The sequence below is a fragment of the Dendrobates tinctorius genome, unplaced genomic scaffold (assembly GCF_039654945.1).
Source record: "Dendrobates tinctorius isolate UK_male_01 unplaced genomic scaffold, ASM3965494v1 ptg000057l, whole genome shotgun sequence".
In the NCBI taxonomy this organism is placed as follows: Eukaryota; Metazoa; Chordata; class Amphibia; order Anura; family Dendrobatidae; genus Dendrobates; species Dendrobates tinctorius.
This window is the reverse complement of record NW_027361725.1, coordinates 8,554,797-8,572,263: the sequence shown is the minus strand read 5'-3', so window position 1 is coordinate 8,572,263 and position 17,467 is coordinate 8,554,797. Positions and strand designations below refer to the sequence as shown.

General features: G+C 50.6%; 1 protein-coding gene across 2 annotated transcripts in view; it reads right to left on the bottom strand.

Moving 5' to 3' along the window:
- Positions 1-6,132, bottom strand: part of NEMF (nuclear export mediator factor) — a 103,646-nt gene extending 97,514 nt beyond the window's left edge. Inside the window, exons 1-3 of one of the 2 annotated variants that reach the window (XM_073577740.1) lie at positions 5,975-6,132; positions 5,829-5,897; positions 4,125-4,227 (exon numbers count right to left, since the gene is read on the bottom strand). In XM_073577740.1, coding sequence (XP_073433841.1) covers positions 4,125-4,227; positions 5,829-5,897; positions 5,975-6,033 — 231 coding nt within the window. In that variant the 5' untranslated portion in view covers positions 6,034-6,132. Of the gene's footprint in view, positions 1-4,124; positions 4,228-5,828; positions 5,898-5,974 lie in introns of those variants that run through there. The other variant, XM_073577741.1, reaches the window with a different exon arrangement.
- Between the last annotated feature and the right edge of the window lie 11,335 nt (positions 6,133-17,467).

Here is a 17,467-nt window from a genome sequence, read left to right as displayed (position 1 = left end):
GGAAGGACCCTCGGGAGTTCGTTGATAGTCATGCTGATATGGACCGTCCAGATCTGGATCTGGAGGATCTGCCCTGGGAGTTGTGAGATCGACAGGAGGGAGTGGGTCTGAAGGACACCTTTTTTCTATCCTGGCGTGCCTGCGGTCTCTGTTGGTTACAGAAGTTGTCTGCCGCATTGAAGCGGCGGAAAGTCCGAAAGGGCCGAAACTGACGTCTTAGCGGAGGTCTGCGAGGCTTGGACTGAGGGAGGAGGGAACTCGTGCCTCCAGTGACGTCCTTAATAATCTGGTCCAGCTGGGATGCGAAGAGACGCGCTCCCTGAAAAGGCAGATTGGTAAGGGACTTTTTTGAAGACAAATCCGCCTGCCAAGCCTTGAGCCAAATTGTACGTCGGATCGCTACCACGTTGCTTGACGCCTGATCTGCGCAAGACGCGGCAGCCGAGGCAGAAAGCAGATAATCCCCTGCATGAGATATCTGGTTGGCCAGTTCGGCCATGTGCTCTGGTTGGGCTTTATCTAAGATGCCCTGCGGAGATCCTCTGCCCAAGTGGCTATGGCCTTCGCTACCCAAGATGAAGCGAAGGCTGGGCTTAGCACTGCTGCAGCCGCTTCGAATGTTGACTTTGCTAAAGATTCTATAATTCTATCATTAGAATCCTTTAGTGACGCCACACCTGAAATCGGGAGGACCGTGTTGTTAGAAAGTCTGGACACGTGTGCATCTACCGAGGGGGAAGCGGACCAGTTGTCGGTGAGCTCCTTGGCAAACGGGTACAGCACGCCGAGGCGCTTCCCTCTTTGAAAGCGCCTGGTCGGATTTTCTCTTTCCCTGGTAAGGATCTTGCCAAACTCAGAGTGGGAGGCGAAGACCCAAGAAGGTGTTTCTGCCCGTCTGAACGAAACCTCCTGTTCTGAGGATTTCGCAGGGGAGTCTGAGATTTCGAAGGTGTGGTTAATCGCCGCAATGAGGTTCTGTACCGTAACCTTCATGTCCGCGTCCTGGTCCGAATCCAGCTCTAAGATCTCTTCGGATGACACATCCGAGAGCGCTTCACCTGGCTCGGGTGAGGAGGCACGGGAGGGCGACTGCTGTGGGGATGTGAGGCCAGGAAGGGAACCCGGCCAGAGGTCCTGTCTGGGCCTTTTGCGGCTTCTGCTGGCTGGCTCAGATGGAGCATAGTGTGACCTGCTGGACCCTGCAGAAGTGTCCAGGGGCAAGTTATCAAGGACGGCTACTAGGGACTGAGACACCCTGGTGAGGTCTGCCACAGATTGTGAAAGAGACGAGGCCCAACCGGGAATGGGGGGGTTCGCTTCCACATGGCGCAATAGATGGCTCCTGGACGGGGTCTTGCTGAATGGGGTTGCTGAGGGAAGTTTGCGATTGCAAGAGGAGCATGCAAAGAACTGGACTAAAGAGCCCGTGGGGGCCGGCGGACGGCCACGCTCAGCCTTAGAGTTAGGCATAATGAAGGAAGGAAATAAGGACCCTGAAGAACTGCCGGAAGGTTGGGGGACAGAAAGGCAGAGGAGGGCGTCAGTCTGCAGATGCAGAGCTACTCACGGTCCGGTGTCCTTAGAAAACGTGCCACACGACTTGTCGGAAGATGTAGGGCAGCGGAGAGCGGTGTCCGGCTGACAGGCTGCGAAGATGGCGGCCGCCTGAGAGGAGCAGGAGGAACGTGCGCTTTCAGAGGAAGAAGGGCGGAGCTAGCCGCCGAAGCTGAAGGAAGGCACAGCCTGCTGGCCAAGAACAGGCTAGGATCAAAGAGAGCGGTGGGCGGGCCAAGAACGGGCGGGAGAGAAGCCCGCTTAGGAGAAAGGGGCGGGGGGCGTGGCCGCGACGCAGAAGATCATCTGGATCGCTGGCATGCATCCGTGCTGAGCTCTTGGTCCTGCTGTGGAGAGCTATGAGGATACGGGGTGGCAGTACACGCCGTACTCATAGCCTCTTTGTGGGAGTACAGTTGTGACTATTCACACTGTATCCCTCCGGAACCAGAAAGGGAACGACGCACACTGAGGTAGATAAGGGTCTAATGAAAGACCCGTGTCCACCTCCTACTGACACTAAGCTAAACTGAGGAATTTCCTACCGGTCGGTGGGGTGTACACTGCGGAGGAGGAGCTAACCTTTTTTTGTGCATAGTGTCAGCCTCCTAGTGGCAGCAGCGTACACCCATGGTCTCTGTGTCCCCCAATGAAGCGATAGAGAAAAATCATTTTTTTTCCACAAAAATGATATTTTTGCCCCCAATTTTTTATTTTCCTAAGGGTAACAGGAGAAATTGGACCCCAAAAGTCGTTTTGCAATTTGTCCTGAGTAGGCTGATACCCCATATGAAAGGGGAAAACACTGTTTGGGCGCATGGCAGAGCTTGGAAGGACCACCATTTGACTTTTTCAACTAAGAATTGGCCGGAATTGAGATCAGACGCCATGTTGCATTTGGAGAGCACCTGATGTGCCCAAACAGTGGAAACCCCCAATTCTAACTCCAACCCTAACCCCAACACACCCCTAACCCTAACACTAGCCCTAGCCCTAACCCTAATGGGAAAATGGAAATAAATACATTTTTTTAATTTTATTATTTTTCCCTAACTAAGGGGGTGATAACGGGGGGTTTGATTTACTATTTATTACGGTTTTTATGTTTGGCGGCTGTCGCACGCTAAAAGATGCTTTTTATTGTAAAAATAGTTTTTGCATCACCACATATTGAGAGCTATAATTTTTCCGTATTTTGACCCACCGAATCATGTGAGGTCTTATTTTTTGCGGCACGAGTTGACGTTTTTATTGGTACCATTTTCGGGCACGTGACATTTTTTGATCGCTTTTTATTCTGATTTTTGGGACGCAGAATGAACAAAAACTAGCGTTTCATGAATTTCTTTTGGGGGGGGTGCGTTTACACCGTTCCGCGTGCGGTAAAATTGATAAAGCGGTTTTATTCTTCTGGTCAGTACGGTTACAGCGATACCTCATTTAGGTATTTTTTTATGTTTTGTCGGTTTTATGCAATGAAAACTATTTTATATAAAAAATAATTATTTTTGCATCGCTTTATTCTGCGAGCTATAACTTTTATTTTTTCGCTGATGATGCTGTATGGCAGCTCGTTTTTTGCAGGACAAGATGACGTTTTCAGCGGTACTATGGGTATTTAGATGCGTCTTTTTGATCGCGCGTTATTGCACTTTTTGTTCGGCGGTATGATAATTTTGCTTCGTTTTCTATTTTTAAGGGGTTCGCTAAAGGGGTTAACTAATGGGACAGTTTTATAGGGCGGGTCGTTACGGACGCGGCGATACCAAATGTGTGTACTTTTATTGTTTTTTTGATTTCCAAAAAATGAATTTATTTGGGGAATTTTTTTTTTTTTTTATTACATTTTACCAGGTGGGACATCACTGTCCTGTGACAGATCACTGATCTGTCACATCACAGATCACTGTGACAGATCAGCGATCTGTCACAGGCACTGCACAGGCTTTCCTCATGCCTGCGCTTTGCAGGCACTGAGGAAGCCAGCTCCCTGCAGGCCCCCGAAGGTCCCCGTCACCATCTTGGATCCGGGGGCCTGCAGGGAAGGAGCCCCCTGCAGCAGTGCTGCACATTGCGCTGCCTTGGGGGGGCTCAGTGAAGCACGGAGGGAGCCCACTCCCTGCCGATGCTTCCCTTTAACCCCCGGTACACTGCGATCGTATTTGATCGCGGTGTGCAAGGGTTTAACGTGTCGGGGGCGGTCCGTGACCGCCCCTGACACATTGTGCCGGGTGTCAGCTGTGATAATCAGCTGACACCCGGCCGCGATCAGCGGCGCTGACCACGTGGGCGCCGCTGATTGCTATGACCTACTATCTCGACCCTGGGAATTAAGTCCCAGGGCACATGGACGGGATAGTACATCATATGGGATTAAGGGGTTAAAGATAAGGACTAATATTTCTCACATCAGATTGGGGTTTAGCAGAAAGAAACAGTCGCATCCTGAGTGTCGGTGACAGATTATATCAACAAGCACATAAAGCACCAAGTTGGGAAACAGAAAGTGCCCGGATTGGGGTGCAGGTCCCTGGAAATGAGATAAAGGAAATTACTGTTCATGTTCAAACCTTCATTGCAAACCCGGACGGCATCATGTTCTTGGGCCACTCGAACTCCGTGGTGTGGATTCTGATACCGGACTCCACGAGGAGGACGGCCTTACAGTCCGGCCTGCAAAAAAAAAAAAAAACTTAGAGGGGTTTTCCATTTTATGTAAACAATGCTATATTTCTGTGTTACTTTTTGTCCCGATTAATGATTTTTACAGATCTCTGCTGCTTGCCAGTGAAGGATGGCTTTCTCCAACATAGTATTCGAGCATGCCGAAGTCACTCAGTTAGCACCCGAGCATCACTAATAACAATCCATCAACTCCCTGCAATCAGTGCATGGAGCATTACTGCGGTGACACAGAAGACCCTCCTCCAATGCCACAATTGCCATTTTTGATTGCCTAACCTTTATTAGCCCCTTAATGACCGCTAATACGTCTTTTTACTGACCTGAGACATAAGAGACTAGCATCCCCATACAGGTGACAATTCAGCAGCTGTCGGCTGTACAGTATAGCTGACAACTTGGTGCATTAAAAACCACCAAGAAAAAGGCAGTGATGCTTACCTGCCTAGGCCTCAATACAAAAGCACTATCAGGGGGCAGTAGAGCCAAATAAAGCCGCCATCTTGAGTCCAGTGCATCTGTATTGAGGCCTAGGCAGGTAAGCATCGCTGCCTTTTTCTTGGTGGTTTTCTATAGGTTTCTGGAAGATTTTCAAGTCCTGTTTTGTGGGTTTTGCTGAACTTGGTGCATTAGCCACAATCAGTGTTTGCTCCTTCTATATCTTTCTAACCCCATAGATGCTGCTGTTAATAGTGACTACATCACATAAATAGCTAGCAGAGTGTGGGGGGCTCCCTCTTTTACCCCATCTGCACCCTGAGATAATGTTTGTGTGGTCCTGATGTTTGCCATGGCAATTCACGGCCAAATAGCGGCCGGAGAGTCTTCCAGCTATAGCGGCCTGTTCAGAAGTTAGCGACTTTTAGGTGGTATGAATACACTTTTTCATTCCGGTCATGTCACTTTGCATTAATTCCTGAAAATCACCTGAAGGGTTAATAAACTACCTGACAGCAGTTGTCAATGTGGCAGGGGGTTCTGTTTTTAAAATGGTGTCAGTTTCGGGGATTTTCCACTAGCTAGCACCCCCAAAGTCACTTCAAACCTGGATAGGTCCCTAAAAAAAATAAATAGTGCAAATTTCCTTGGAAAAATGAAACCTTATTAACCCTCCTAAAATGCTAACAAAATAACATTTTACAAATGGTGCTGATGGAAGGCCAACACGAGGGAAATGTTATTTATTAATGTTTTTCTGTGACATGACTAGCTGGATTAAAGGGATAACCATTCAGAGTTTGAAAATTGCTAATTTTTAAACATTTGTCTCAAATTCTGATATTTTTTGTAAATAAACACAAAACATATCGACCTAAATTTACCACTATCATAAATTATAATGTGTCAGAATCCCTGGGATTTGTTGAAGCGTCCCAGAGTTATCACCACATAATGGGACGCGGGTCAGAATTCAGAAATGTGTGCTGGTCACTAAGGGGTTACAAATGCAACCACCACTGAATGCCTTAATGCTCTCAGCTCGGCGCAGGTAACACACGTCACGCCGCCTTCAGCGCTGCAGCAGATCTGCCCTGCTTTCAATAAACTTTATTTGTACTTCTGCTCGCCGACATCGTGTCCTGTCCACTTACTTCTGCAGGCGGATGAGATACGTCTTGGCGTCCACATCATACACATTGTACACTCTCATGCCCAGCAGGCTAGGAAAGAACAGACAGTAATGTAACACAGCCACACACCAGAGCACTGTCCCAGCCCGCAGCAGCGCCTCAGTCACCTGTCGCTGAGCTCTGAGATCACCGCCCGGATATCTATAGTACTGAATCTACTCTTCATGCTGCCCTCAGATCAGCTACTTCTTCCCCAGATGATGCCGAGCCACAGCAGCCATCCACTACCGCGCATGCGCACAGGACTACGGATGCTCCTAAGCCTCAGTTCTAGGAAGCGTTTATTTTATTATTTTTTTTTTCTTTCTATCGCCATCGTGTGGCTGAAATGTAGAATGACAAGTTAAATTATGTTAGCCTCCTCATGCTATACATGCTATATTTTCTTTAAGCGACCTCGCGTGGGCTACATCTAAAATTACAAGACATATCTTAATTTTATTTTACTGCCATCGTGTGGCCACTTGTAGCATGTCAAACTATATTATTTTAGTGACAGCATGACATGCTATATTTTTTTCTAGCGCCATCGTGTGGCCGCACGTAGAATGACATGTAAATTATATTTTTCTCCTGTTACGGCCGCATGTAGAATGACATGCTGTATTTATTTTGTAACGACCTATAATGAGATTTCCATATTATCCTTTATCGTCGTCTTATGGTCATGTCCACAATGACATTCTATGTTTTTTTAATTAGCGTCCTCATGTGGAATCACATCTCTTTTTTGCACCCTCGTGTAATTGCTTGTAGAATTACATGTATTACTAAAATATTCTACCGCCATCGTGTGGCCACATATCAAATGTCAAGCTATAATATTTTAGCGACCTCATGTGGCCGAATGTAGAATTATATACCACAGTGTAGAACGAAATGCTATGTATATCAAGTGACCTCGTGTGACCCTAGTAAAATAACAAGACGTGTGTGAGCCGGGAGGGGGTTCACGCCCACTTTTGGCAACATTTATTCTCACAGCCTAGCCCTGTCGACTGCACATAGTACTGCTGCTACAGCGACACCTAGTGATCGCACCTACCACTGCTACTACACCGTCACCTAGTGACCGTACCTAGCACTGCAGCTACAGCGACACCTACTGACCGTACCTAGCACTGCAGCTACAGCGACACCTACTGACCGCACCTAGCACTGCAGCTACAGCGCCACCTAGTGACCGCATCTAGCACTGCAACTACAGCGACACCTAGTGACCGCACCTAGCACTGCAGCTACAGCAACACCTAGTGACCTCACCCAGCACTGCTGCTACAGCGCCACCTAGTGATCGCAGCTAGCACTGCTGATACAGCGACACAGTGACCGCACCTAGCACTGCAGCTACAGCGAAACCTAGTAACCGCACCTAGCACTGCTGCTACAGCACCACCTAGTGACCGAACCTAGCACTGCAGCTACAGCAACACCTAGTGACCTCACCCAGCACTGCTGCTACAGCGCCACCTAGTGATCGCAGCTAGCACTGCTGATACAGCGACACAGTGACCGCACCTAGCACTGCAGCTACAGCGAAACCTAGTAACCGCACATAGCACTGCTGCTACAGCGACACCTAGTGACCACACCTAGCACTGCTGCTACAGCGACACCTAGTGACCACACCTAGCACTGCTGCTACAGCGACACCTAGTGACCACACCTAGCACTGCTGCTACAGCGACACCTAGTGACCGCACCTAGCACTGCTGCTACAGCGACACCTAGTGACCACACCTAGCACTGCAGCTACAGCGAAACCTAGTAACCGCACATAGCACTGCTGCTACAGCGACACGCAGTGACCGCACCCAGCACTGCTGCTACAGCGACACCTAGTGACCACACCTAGCACTGCTGCTACAGCGACACCTAGTGACCACACCTAGCACTGCTGCTACAGCGACACCTAGTGACCGCACCTAGCACTGCTGCTACAGCGACACCTAGTGACCGCACCTAGCACTGCTGCTACAGCGACACCTAGTGACCACACCTAGCACTGCAGCTACAGCGAAACCTAGTAACCGCACATAGCACTGCTGCTACAGCGACACGCAGTGACCGCACCCAGCACTGCTGCTACAGCGACACCTAGTGACCACACCTAGCACTGCTGCTACAGCCACACCTAGCACTGCTGCTACAGCGACACCTAGTGACCACACCTAGCACTGCTGCTACAGCGACACCTAGTGACCACACCTAGCACTGCTGCTACAGCGACACCTAGTGACCACACCTAGCACTGCTGCTACAGCGACACCTAGTGACCGCACCTAGCACTGCTGCTACAGCGACACCTAGTGACCACACCTAGCACTGCAGCTACAGCGAAACCTAGTAACCGCACATAGCACTGCTGCTACAGCGACACGCAGTGACCGCACCCAGCACTGCTGCTACAGCGACACCTAGTGACCACACCTAGCACTGCTGCTACAGCGACACCTAGTGACCACACCTAGCACTGCTGCTACAGCGACACCTAGTGACCGCACCTAGCACTGCTGCTACAGCGACACCTAGTGACCACACCTAGCACTGCAGCTACAGCGAAACCTAGTAACCGCACATAGCACTGCTGCTACAGCGACACGCAGTGACCGCACCCAGCACTGCTGCTACAGCGACACCTAGTGACCACACCTAGCACTGCTGCTACAGCCACACCTAGCACTGCTGCTACAGCGACACCTAGTGACCACACCTAGCACTGCTGCTACAGCGACACCTAGTGACCACACCTAGCACTGCTGCTACAGCGACACCTAGTGACCACACCTAGCACTGCTGCTACAGCGACACCTAGTGACCGCACCTAGCACTGCTGCTACAGCGACACCTAGTGACCACACCTAGCACTGCAGCTACAGCGAAACCTAGTAACCGCACATAGCACTGCTGCTACAGCGACACGCAGTGACCGCACCCAGCACTGCTGCTACAGCGACACCTAGTGACCACACCTAGCACTGCTGCTACAGCGACACCTAGTGACCACACCTAGCACTGCTGCTACAGCGACACCTAGTGACCGCACCTAGCACTGCTGCTACAGCGACACCTAGTGACCACACCTAGCACTGCAGCTACAGCGAAACCTAGTAACCGCACATAGCACTGCTGCTACAGCGACACGCAGTGACCGCACCCAGCACTGCTGCTACAGCGACACCTAGTGACCACACCTAGCACTGCTGCTACAGCGACACCTAGTGACCACACCTAGCACTGCTGCTACAGCGACACTTAGTGACCGCACCCAGCACTGCAGCTACAGCGACACCTAGTGACCGCACCCAGCACTGCTGCTACAGCGACACCTAGTGACCGCACCCAGCACTGCTGCTACAGCGACACCTAGTGATCAAACCTAGCACTGCAGCTACAGCGCCACCTAGTGACCGCACCTAGCACTGCAGATACAGCGCTAACTAGTGACCACACCCAGCACTGCAGCTACAGCGCCACCTAGTGACCGCACCAAGCACTGCTGCTACAGCGACACCTAGTGACCGCAACTACCACTGCTGCTACAGCGACACCTAGTGACCGCACCTACCACTGTTTCTACAGCGACACCTATTGACCGCACCTACCACTGCTACTACAGCAACACCTAGTGACCTCACCCAGCACTGCTGCTACAGCGCCACCTAGTGATCGCAGCTAGCACTGCAGCTACAGCGAAACCTAGTAACCGCACATAGCACTGCTGCTACAGCGACACGCAGTGACCGCACCCAGCACTGCTGCTACAGCGACACCTAGTGACCACACCTAGCACTGCTGCTACAGCGACACTTAGTGACCGCACCTAGCACTGTAGCTACAGCGACACTTAGTGACCGAACCTAGCACTGCAGCTACAGAGACACCTAGTGACCTCACCCAGCACTGCTGCTACAGCGACACCTAGTGACCGCACCCAGCACTGCTGCTACAGCGACACCTAGTGACCGCACCTAGCACTGCTGCTACAGCGACACTTAGTGACCGCACCTAGCACTGCAGCTACAGCGACACTTAGTGACCGCACCTAGCACTGCAGCTACAGCGACACGCAGTGACCGCACCCAGCACTGCTGCTACAGCGACACCTAGTGACCACACCTAGCACTGCTGCTACAGCGACACTTAGTGACCGCACCTAGCACTGCAGCTACAGCGACACTTAGTGACCGCACCTAGCACTGCAGCTACAGAGACACCTAGTGACCTCACCCAGCACTGCTGCTACAGCGACACCTAGTGACCGCACCCAGCACTGCTGCTACAGCGACACCTAGTGACCACACCTAGCACTGCTGCTACAGCGACACTTAGTGACCGCACCTAGCACTGCAGCTACAGCGACACTTAGTGACCGCACCTAGCACTGCAGCTACAGCGACACCTAGTGACCTCACCCAGCACTGCTGCTACAGCGACACCTAGTGACCGCACCCAGCACTGCTGCTACAGCGACACTTAGTGATCAAACCTAGCACTGCAGCTACAGCGCCACCTAGTGACCGCACCTAGCACTGCAGATACAGCGCTAACTAGTGACCACACCCAGCACTGCTGCTACAGCGCCACCTAGTGACCGCACCTAGCACTGCTGCTACAGCGCCACCCAGTGACCGCACCTAGCACTGCTGCTACAGTGACACCTCGTGACCGCACCCAGCACAGCAGCTACAGCGACACCTAGTGACCGCAGGTACCACTGCTGCTACAGCGACACCTAGTGACCGCACCTACAACTAGTGACCGCAGGTACCACTGCTGCTACAGTGACACCTCGTGACCGCACCCAGCACAGCAGCTACAGCGACACCTAGTGAACGCACCTACCACAGCTGCTACAGCGCCACCTAGCGACCGCACCTAGCACTGCAGCTACAGTGACACCTACTGACCGCACCTAGCACTGCTGTTACAGAGACACATAGTGATCGCATCTAGGCTGCAGCTACAGCGACACCTAGTGACCGCATCTAGCGCTGCAGCTACAGCGACACCTACTGACCGCACCTAGCACTGCTGTTACAGAGACACATAGTGATCGCATCTAGGCTGCAGCTACAGCGACACTTAGTGACCGCACCTAGCACTGCAGCTACAGCGACACCTACTGACCGCACCTAGCACTGCTGTTACAGAGACACATAGTGATCGCATCTAGGCTGCAGCTACAGCGACACTTAGTGACCGCACCTAGCACTGCAGCTACAGCGACACCTAGTGACCGCACCCAGCACTGCTGCTACAGCGCCACCTAGTGACCGCACCTAGCACTGCTGCTACAGCGCCACCCAGTGACCGCACCTAGCACTGCTGCTACAGCGACATCTCGTGACCGCACCCAGCACAGCAGCTACAGCGACACCTAGTGACCGCAGGTACCACTGCTGCTACAGCGACACCTAGTGACCGCACCTACAACTGCTGCTACAGCGACACCTAGTGAACGCACCTACCACAGCTGCTACAGCGCCACCTAGTGACCGCACCTAGCACTGCTGCTACAGCGACACCTAGTGACCGCACCTAGCACTGCTGCTACAGCGACACCTACTGACCGCACCTAGCACTGCAGCTTCAGCACCACCTACTGACAGCACCAAGCACTGCTGCTACAGCGACACCTAGTGACCGCACCTAGCACTGCAGCTATAGCGACACCTAGTGACCGCACCTAGCACTGCTGCTACAGCGACACCTAGTGACCGCACCTAGCACTGCAGCTATAGCGACACCTACTGACCACACCTAGCACTGCAGCTTCAGCACCACCTAGTGACCGCACCTAGCACTGCTGCTACAGCGACACCTAGTGACCGCACCTAGCACTGCAGCTATAGCGCCACCTAGTGACCGTACCTAGCACTGCAGCTACAGCGACACCTAGTGACCGCACCCAACACTGCTGCTATAGCAACACCTAGTGACCGCACCTAGCACTGCAGCTACACCAACTGACCGCACCTAGCACTGCTGCTACAGCGACACCTAGTGATCGCATCTAGGCTGCAGCTACAGCGACACCTAGTGACCGCATCTAGCGCTGCAGCTACAGCGACACCTAGTGACCGCACCTAGCACTGCTTCGACAGCGACACCTAGTGACCGCACCTAGCACTGCTGCTACAGCGACACCTAGTAACCGCACCCAGCACTGCTGTTACAGCGACACCTAGTGACCGCACCTAGCACTGCTTCTACAGCGACTCCTAGTGACCACACCTGGCACTGCAACTACAGCGACACCTAGTGACCGCACCTAGCACTGCTGCTACAGCGACACTTAGTGACCGCACCTAGCACTGCTTCTACAGCGACTCCTAGTGACCACACCTGGCACTGCAACTACAGCTTCACCTAGTGACCGCACCTAGCACTGCTGCTACAGCGACACCTAGTGACCTCACCTAGCACTGCAGCTACAGTGACACCTATTGACCAAACCTAGAACTGCTGCTACAGCGACACCTAGTGACCGCACCTAGCACTGCTTCTACAGCGACACCTAGTGACCGCACCTAGCACTGCTGCTCCAGCGACACCTAGTGACCGCACCTAGCACTGCTGCTACAGCGCCACCCAGTGACCGCACCTAGCACTGCTGCTACAGCGACACCTACTGACCGCACCTAGGACTGCAGCTACAGCGACACCTAGTGACCGCAGCTACCACTGCTGCTACAGCGACACCTAGTGACCGCACCTACCACTGCTGCTACAGCGAAACCTAGTGAACGCACCTACCACTGCTGCTACAGCGACACCTACTGACCGCACCTACCACAGCTGCTACAGCGCCACCCAGTGACTGCACCCAGCACTGCTGCTACAGCGACACCTAGTGACCGAACCTAGCACTGCAGCTACAGCGACACCTAGTGACCGCAACTACCACTGCTGCTACAGCGACACCTAGTGACCGCACCTACCACTGTTTCTACAGCGACACCTATTGACCGTACCTACCACTGCTACTACAGCGACACCTACTGACCGCACCTACCACAGCTGCTACAGCGCCACCTAGTGACCGCACTTAGCACTGCTGCTACAGCGACACTTAGTGACCGCACCTAGCACTGCAGCTACAGCAACACCTAGTGACCACACCTAGCACTGCAGCTACAGCGACACCTAGTGACCTCACCCAGCACTGCTGCTACAGCGACACCTAGTGACCGCACATAGCACTGTTGCTACAGGAACACCTAGTGACCGCACCCAGCACTGCTGCTACAGCGACACCTAGTGACCACAGTTAGCACTGCTGCTACAGCGACACCTAGTGACCGCATCTAGCGCTGCTGTTACAGCGACACCTAGTGACCGCACCTAGCACTGCACCTACAGCGACACCTACTGACTGCACCTAGCACTGCTGCTACAACGACACCTAGTGACCGCATCCAGCACTGCTGCTACAGCGACACCTAGTGACCACACCTAGCAATATTGGAGAAAGAGAAACCAATCACAAACTAAAATGTTTCTATACTAATGCACAAAGCATGGGCAACAAACAAGGAGAATTGGAACTACTAACACAGGAAAAGAAATATGATGTCATTGGAATCACTGAAACTTGGTGGGACAATACACATGATTGGAATACAAGACTAGAAGGATACAACTTATTTGCAAGAAACAGACTTGATAAACGAGGAGGGGGTGTCGCATTGTATGTTAGAAACGCGTATATCTGCACAGAGATTGAAGCTTCAGAGACTGGGAGTTCTGTGGAAACTGTTTGGGTAAGAATACAAGGACAGAACAATGGAAAGGACACCATTGTAGGCATTTACTTCAGGCCGCCTGTGCAACCTGAAGATATGGATGAACTCTTTATGCATCAAATGGCCAAGTTCTCCAAAAAATATGACATAGTTGTCATGGGAGATTTCAACTATCCAGACATTTGTTGGGAATCTCTCTCAGGCAAAACTAACAGGTCAAGGAAATTCTTATCCTCTCCTGCTGACAACTTTATCTTCCAAAAGGTAAAGGAGAAAACAAGGGGAACTGCTACCTTGGATCTAATCCTTATAAACAGGGAGGAAATGGTTGAGGAGGTAAAAGTGGCTGGGACCCTAGGAGGTAGCGACCATGCTATTTTAGAATTTTGGATAACTAGAGGCGGAAGACCTGTGAAGACTCAGTCGTCAAGGTTAGATTTCAGAAAGGCAGATTTTAAGGGATTCAGAAAGAGAATTGGAGGGATCCAATGACTGGATATCCTTAAAGACAAAAATGTCCAGGAAGGATGGGAAATCTTGAAAAATGAAATTCTCAAAGCACAGTTGTTAACAATTCCGAAAAGAGGGAAGAATAGGAAGCATTTAAGGAAACCAGGATGGATGAACACAGAACTTAAGCACATGCTAAAAAGGAAGAAAAAAATGTTTATAAAATGGAAAGAGGGAGGCATATCTAAAGAAGAATATAATGCTGTCTGCAGAACCTGCAGGGCACAAATCAGATTAGCTAAAGCTGAAAATGAATTGAGGCTTGCAAGAGATGTCAAAAGCAATAATAAAGGATTTTGGGGATATGTCAAAAGTAAAAGAAAAGTCAAAGATGCTATAGGATTTTTACAGGATGAAAATGATGAAATGGTAAGACAGGATGTTGAGAAGGCTGAACTTTTAAATTCCTATTTTGCATCTGTTTTCTCTCAGAAAGGAAATGTAACATCAACTGTTATTCACTGTCATATTAAGGGAATAGAAGAATCCAGGATATCTATAAACAGAAAGATAGTGAGGAAACACTTAGCTAACCTAAATGAATTCAAGTCTCCAGGTCCAGATGAATTACACCCCAGAGTACTGAAGGAGATAGCAGAAGAAATTTTTGAACCCCTCTCCATAATCTTTGAAAATTCTTGGAGAACAGGAGAAGTGCCAGAAGACTGGAGAAGAGCAAATGTTTTTCCTATCTTCAAAAAGGGGAAGAAGGTGGACCCAGGCAACTATAGGCCGGTGAGTCTGACTTCTATACCAGGAAAGATCTTTGAACAAATTATTAAACAACATGTATGTCAATACCTGGATAAGAATGAAGTGATTAAACAGAGTCAGCATGGGTTTGTAACTAATAAGTCATGTCAGACTAACTTAATTTCCTTCCATGACGGTATTACTGATTGGGTGGATCAAGGAAATGCTGTAGATATAGTATATCTTGACTTCAGCAAAGCATTTGACAAAGTCTCTCATACAATCCTTATTGAAAAAATGACTAAGTATGGAATGGACAAGGCAACTGTTAGGTGGATTCATAACTGGCTTAGTGATCGGACCCAAAGAGTGGTCGTAAATGGCTGCACATCCAGTTGGAAGAATGTCTCAAGTGGGGTACCACAGGGCTCTGTCCTGGGCCCTGTATTGTTCAACATCTTTATCAACGATTTAGATGAAGGAATTGAGGGTAAACTGATTAAATTTGCTGATGACACAAAGCTAGGAGGGATAGCTAATACTAGAGAAGAGAGAGAGAGGATTCAAAAAGATATAAATAAACTGGAGCAGTGGGCAGCAACTAACAGAATGGTTTTTAACAGGGAGAAATGCAAAGTACTACATCTGGGCAATAAAAATGAAAAAAGCATATATAGAATGGGAGGAATAGGGCTAAGTGACAGCACATGTGAAAAAGACTTGGGTATACTAATAGATCACAGACTGAATATGAGTCAACAGTGTGATGCAGCAGCAAAAAAGGCAAATGCAATTCTAGGATGTATTAACAGAAGCATACAGTCTAGATCACGTGAAGTCATTATTTCCCTCTACTCCTCTTTGGTCAGACCTCATCTGGAATATTGTGTCCAGTTTTGGGCACCACATTTTAAAAAAGACATCAACAAACTGGAGCAAGTTCAGAAAAGAGCAACCAGAATGGTGACCGGTCTGCAAACCCTGTCTTATGAGGAAAGGTTGCAGGAGTTGGGAATGTTTAGTTTGCAAAAGAGAAGACTGAGAGGAGACTTAATAGCTGTCTACAAATATCTAAAGGGCTGTCACATTGTAGAAGGATCAACTTTATTCTCATTTGCACAAGGAAAGACTGGAAGCAATGGGATGAAGCTGAATGGGAGGAGACACAGATTAGATATTAGAAAAAACTTTTTGACAGTTAGAGTGATCAATGAGTGGAACAGGCTGCCACGAGAAGTGGTGAGTTCTCCTCCAATGGAAGTCTTCAAACAGAGGCTGGACAGACATCTAACTGGGATGATTTAGCGAATCCTGCTTTGAGCAGGGGGTTGGACCAGATGGCCCAGGAGGTCCCTTCCAACTCTACGATTCTATGATTCTATGACACCTAGGGACCGCACCTAGCACTGCTGCTACAGCGACACCTAGTGACCGCACCTAGCCCTGCTTCTACAGCGACACCTAGTGACTGCACCTAGCACTGCTGCTACAGCGACACCTAGTGACCGCACCTGGCACTGCAACTACAGCGACACCTAGTGACCGCACCCAGCACTGCTGCTACAGCGACACCTAGTGACCTCACCCAGCACTGCTACTACAGCAACAGCTAGTGACCGCACCTAGCACTGCTGCTACAGCGACACCTAGTGACCGCACCTAGCACTGCAGCTACAGCGGCACCTACTGACTGCACCTAGCACTGCTGCTACAGCGATACCTAGTGACTGTCCCTAGCACTGCAGCTACAGCAACACCTAGTGACCTCACCCAGCACTGCTGCTACAGCGACACCTAGTGACCGCACCTAGCACTGCTGCTACAGCGACACCTAGTGACCGCATCCAGCACTGCTGCTACAGCAACACCTAGTGACCGCACCTAGAACTGCTGCTACAGCAACAGCTAGTGACCGCACCTAGCACTGCTGCTACAGCGACACCTAGTGACCTCACCCAGCACTGCTGCTACAGCGACACCTAGTGACCGCACCTAGCACTGCAGCTACAGCGACACCTAGTGACCTCACCCAGCACTGCAGCTACAGCGACACCTAGTGACCGCACCTAGCACTGTTACTACAGCAACACCTAGTGACCGCACACAGCACTGCTGCTACAGCGACACCTAGTGACCGCACCTAGCACTGCTGCTACAGCGACACCTAGTGAACGCACCCAGCACTGCTGCTACAGCGACACCTAGTGACCGCACCTAGCAGTGCTGCTACAGTGACACCTAGTGACCGCACCTAGCACTGCTGCTACAGCGACACCTAATGACCGCACCTAGCAGTGCTGCTACAGCAACACCTACTGACCGCACCTACCACTGCTGCTACAGCGCCACCTAGTGACCGTACCTAGCACTGCTGCTACAGCGCCACCTAGTGACCGCACCTAGAACTGCTGCTACAGCGACACCTAGTGACCGCATCTAGCACTGGATTGAGGTCTGTATCATTTAGAGACCTGGTATTGGACTAGATTTATTTAAGAGGTCTGGGATCAGGTTATTAATATTTATTAGGTCTGGTTAAGGGGGTCTACATTATTTAGGGGAACTTCGAATAATCCAGAATAGATAGATCTGGCTCCTGAAAATGCCATATATAGCCGCCTGGATTATTTTTGGGATCCGGTCTCGGGC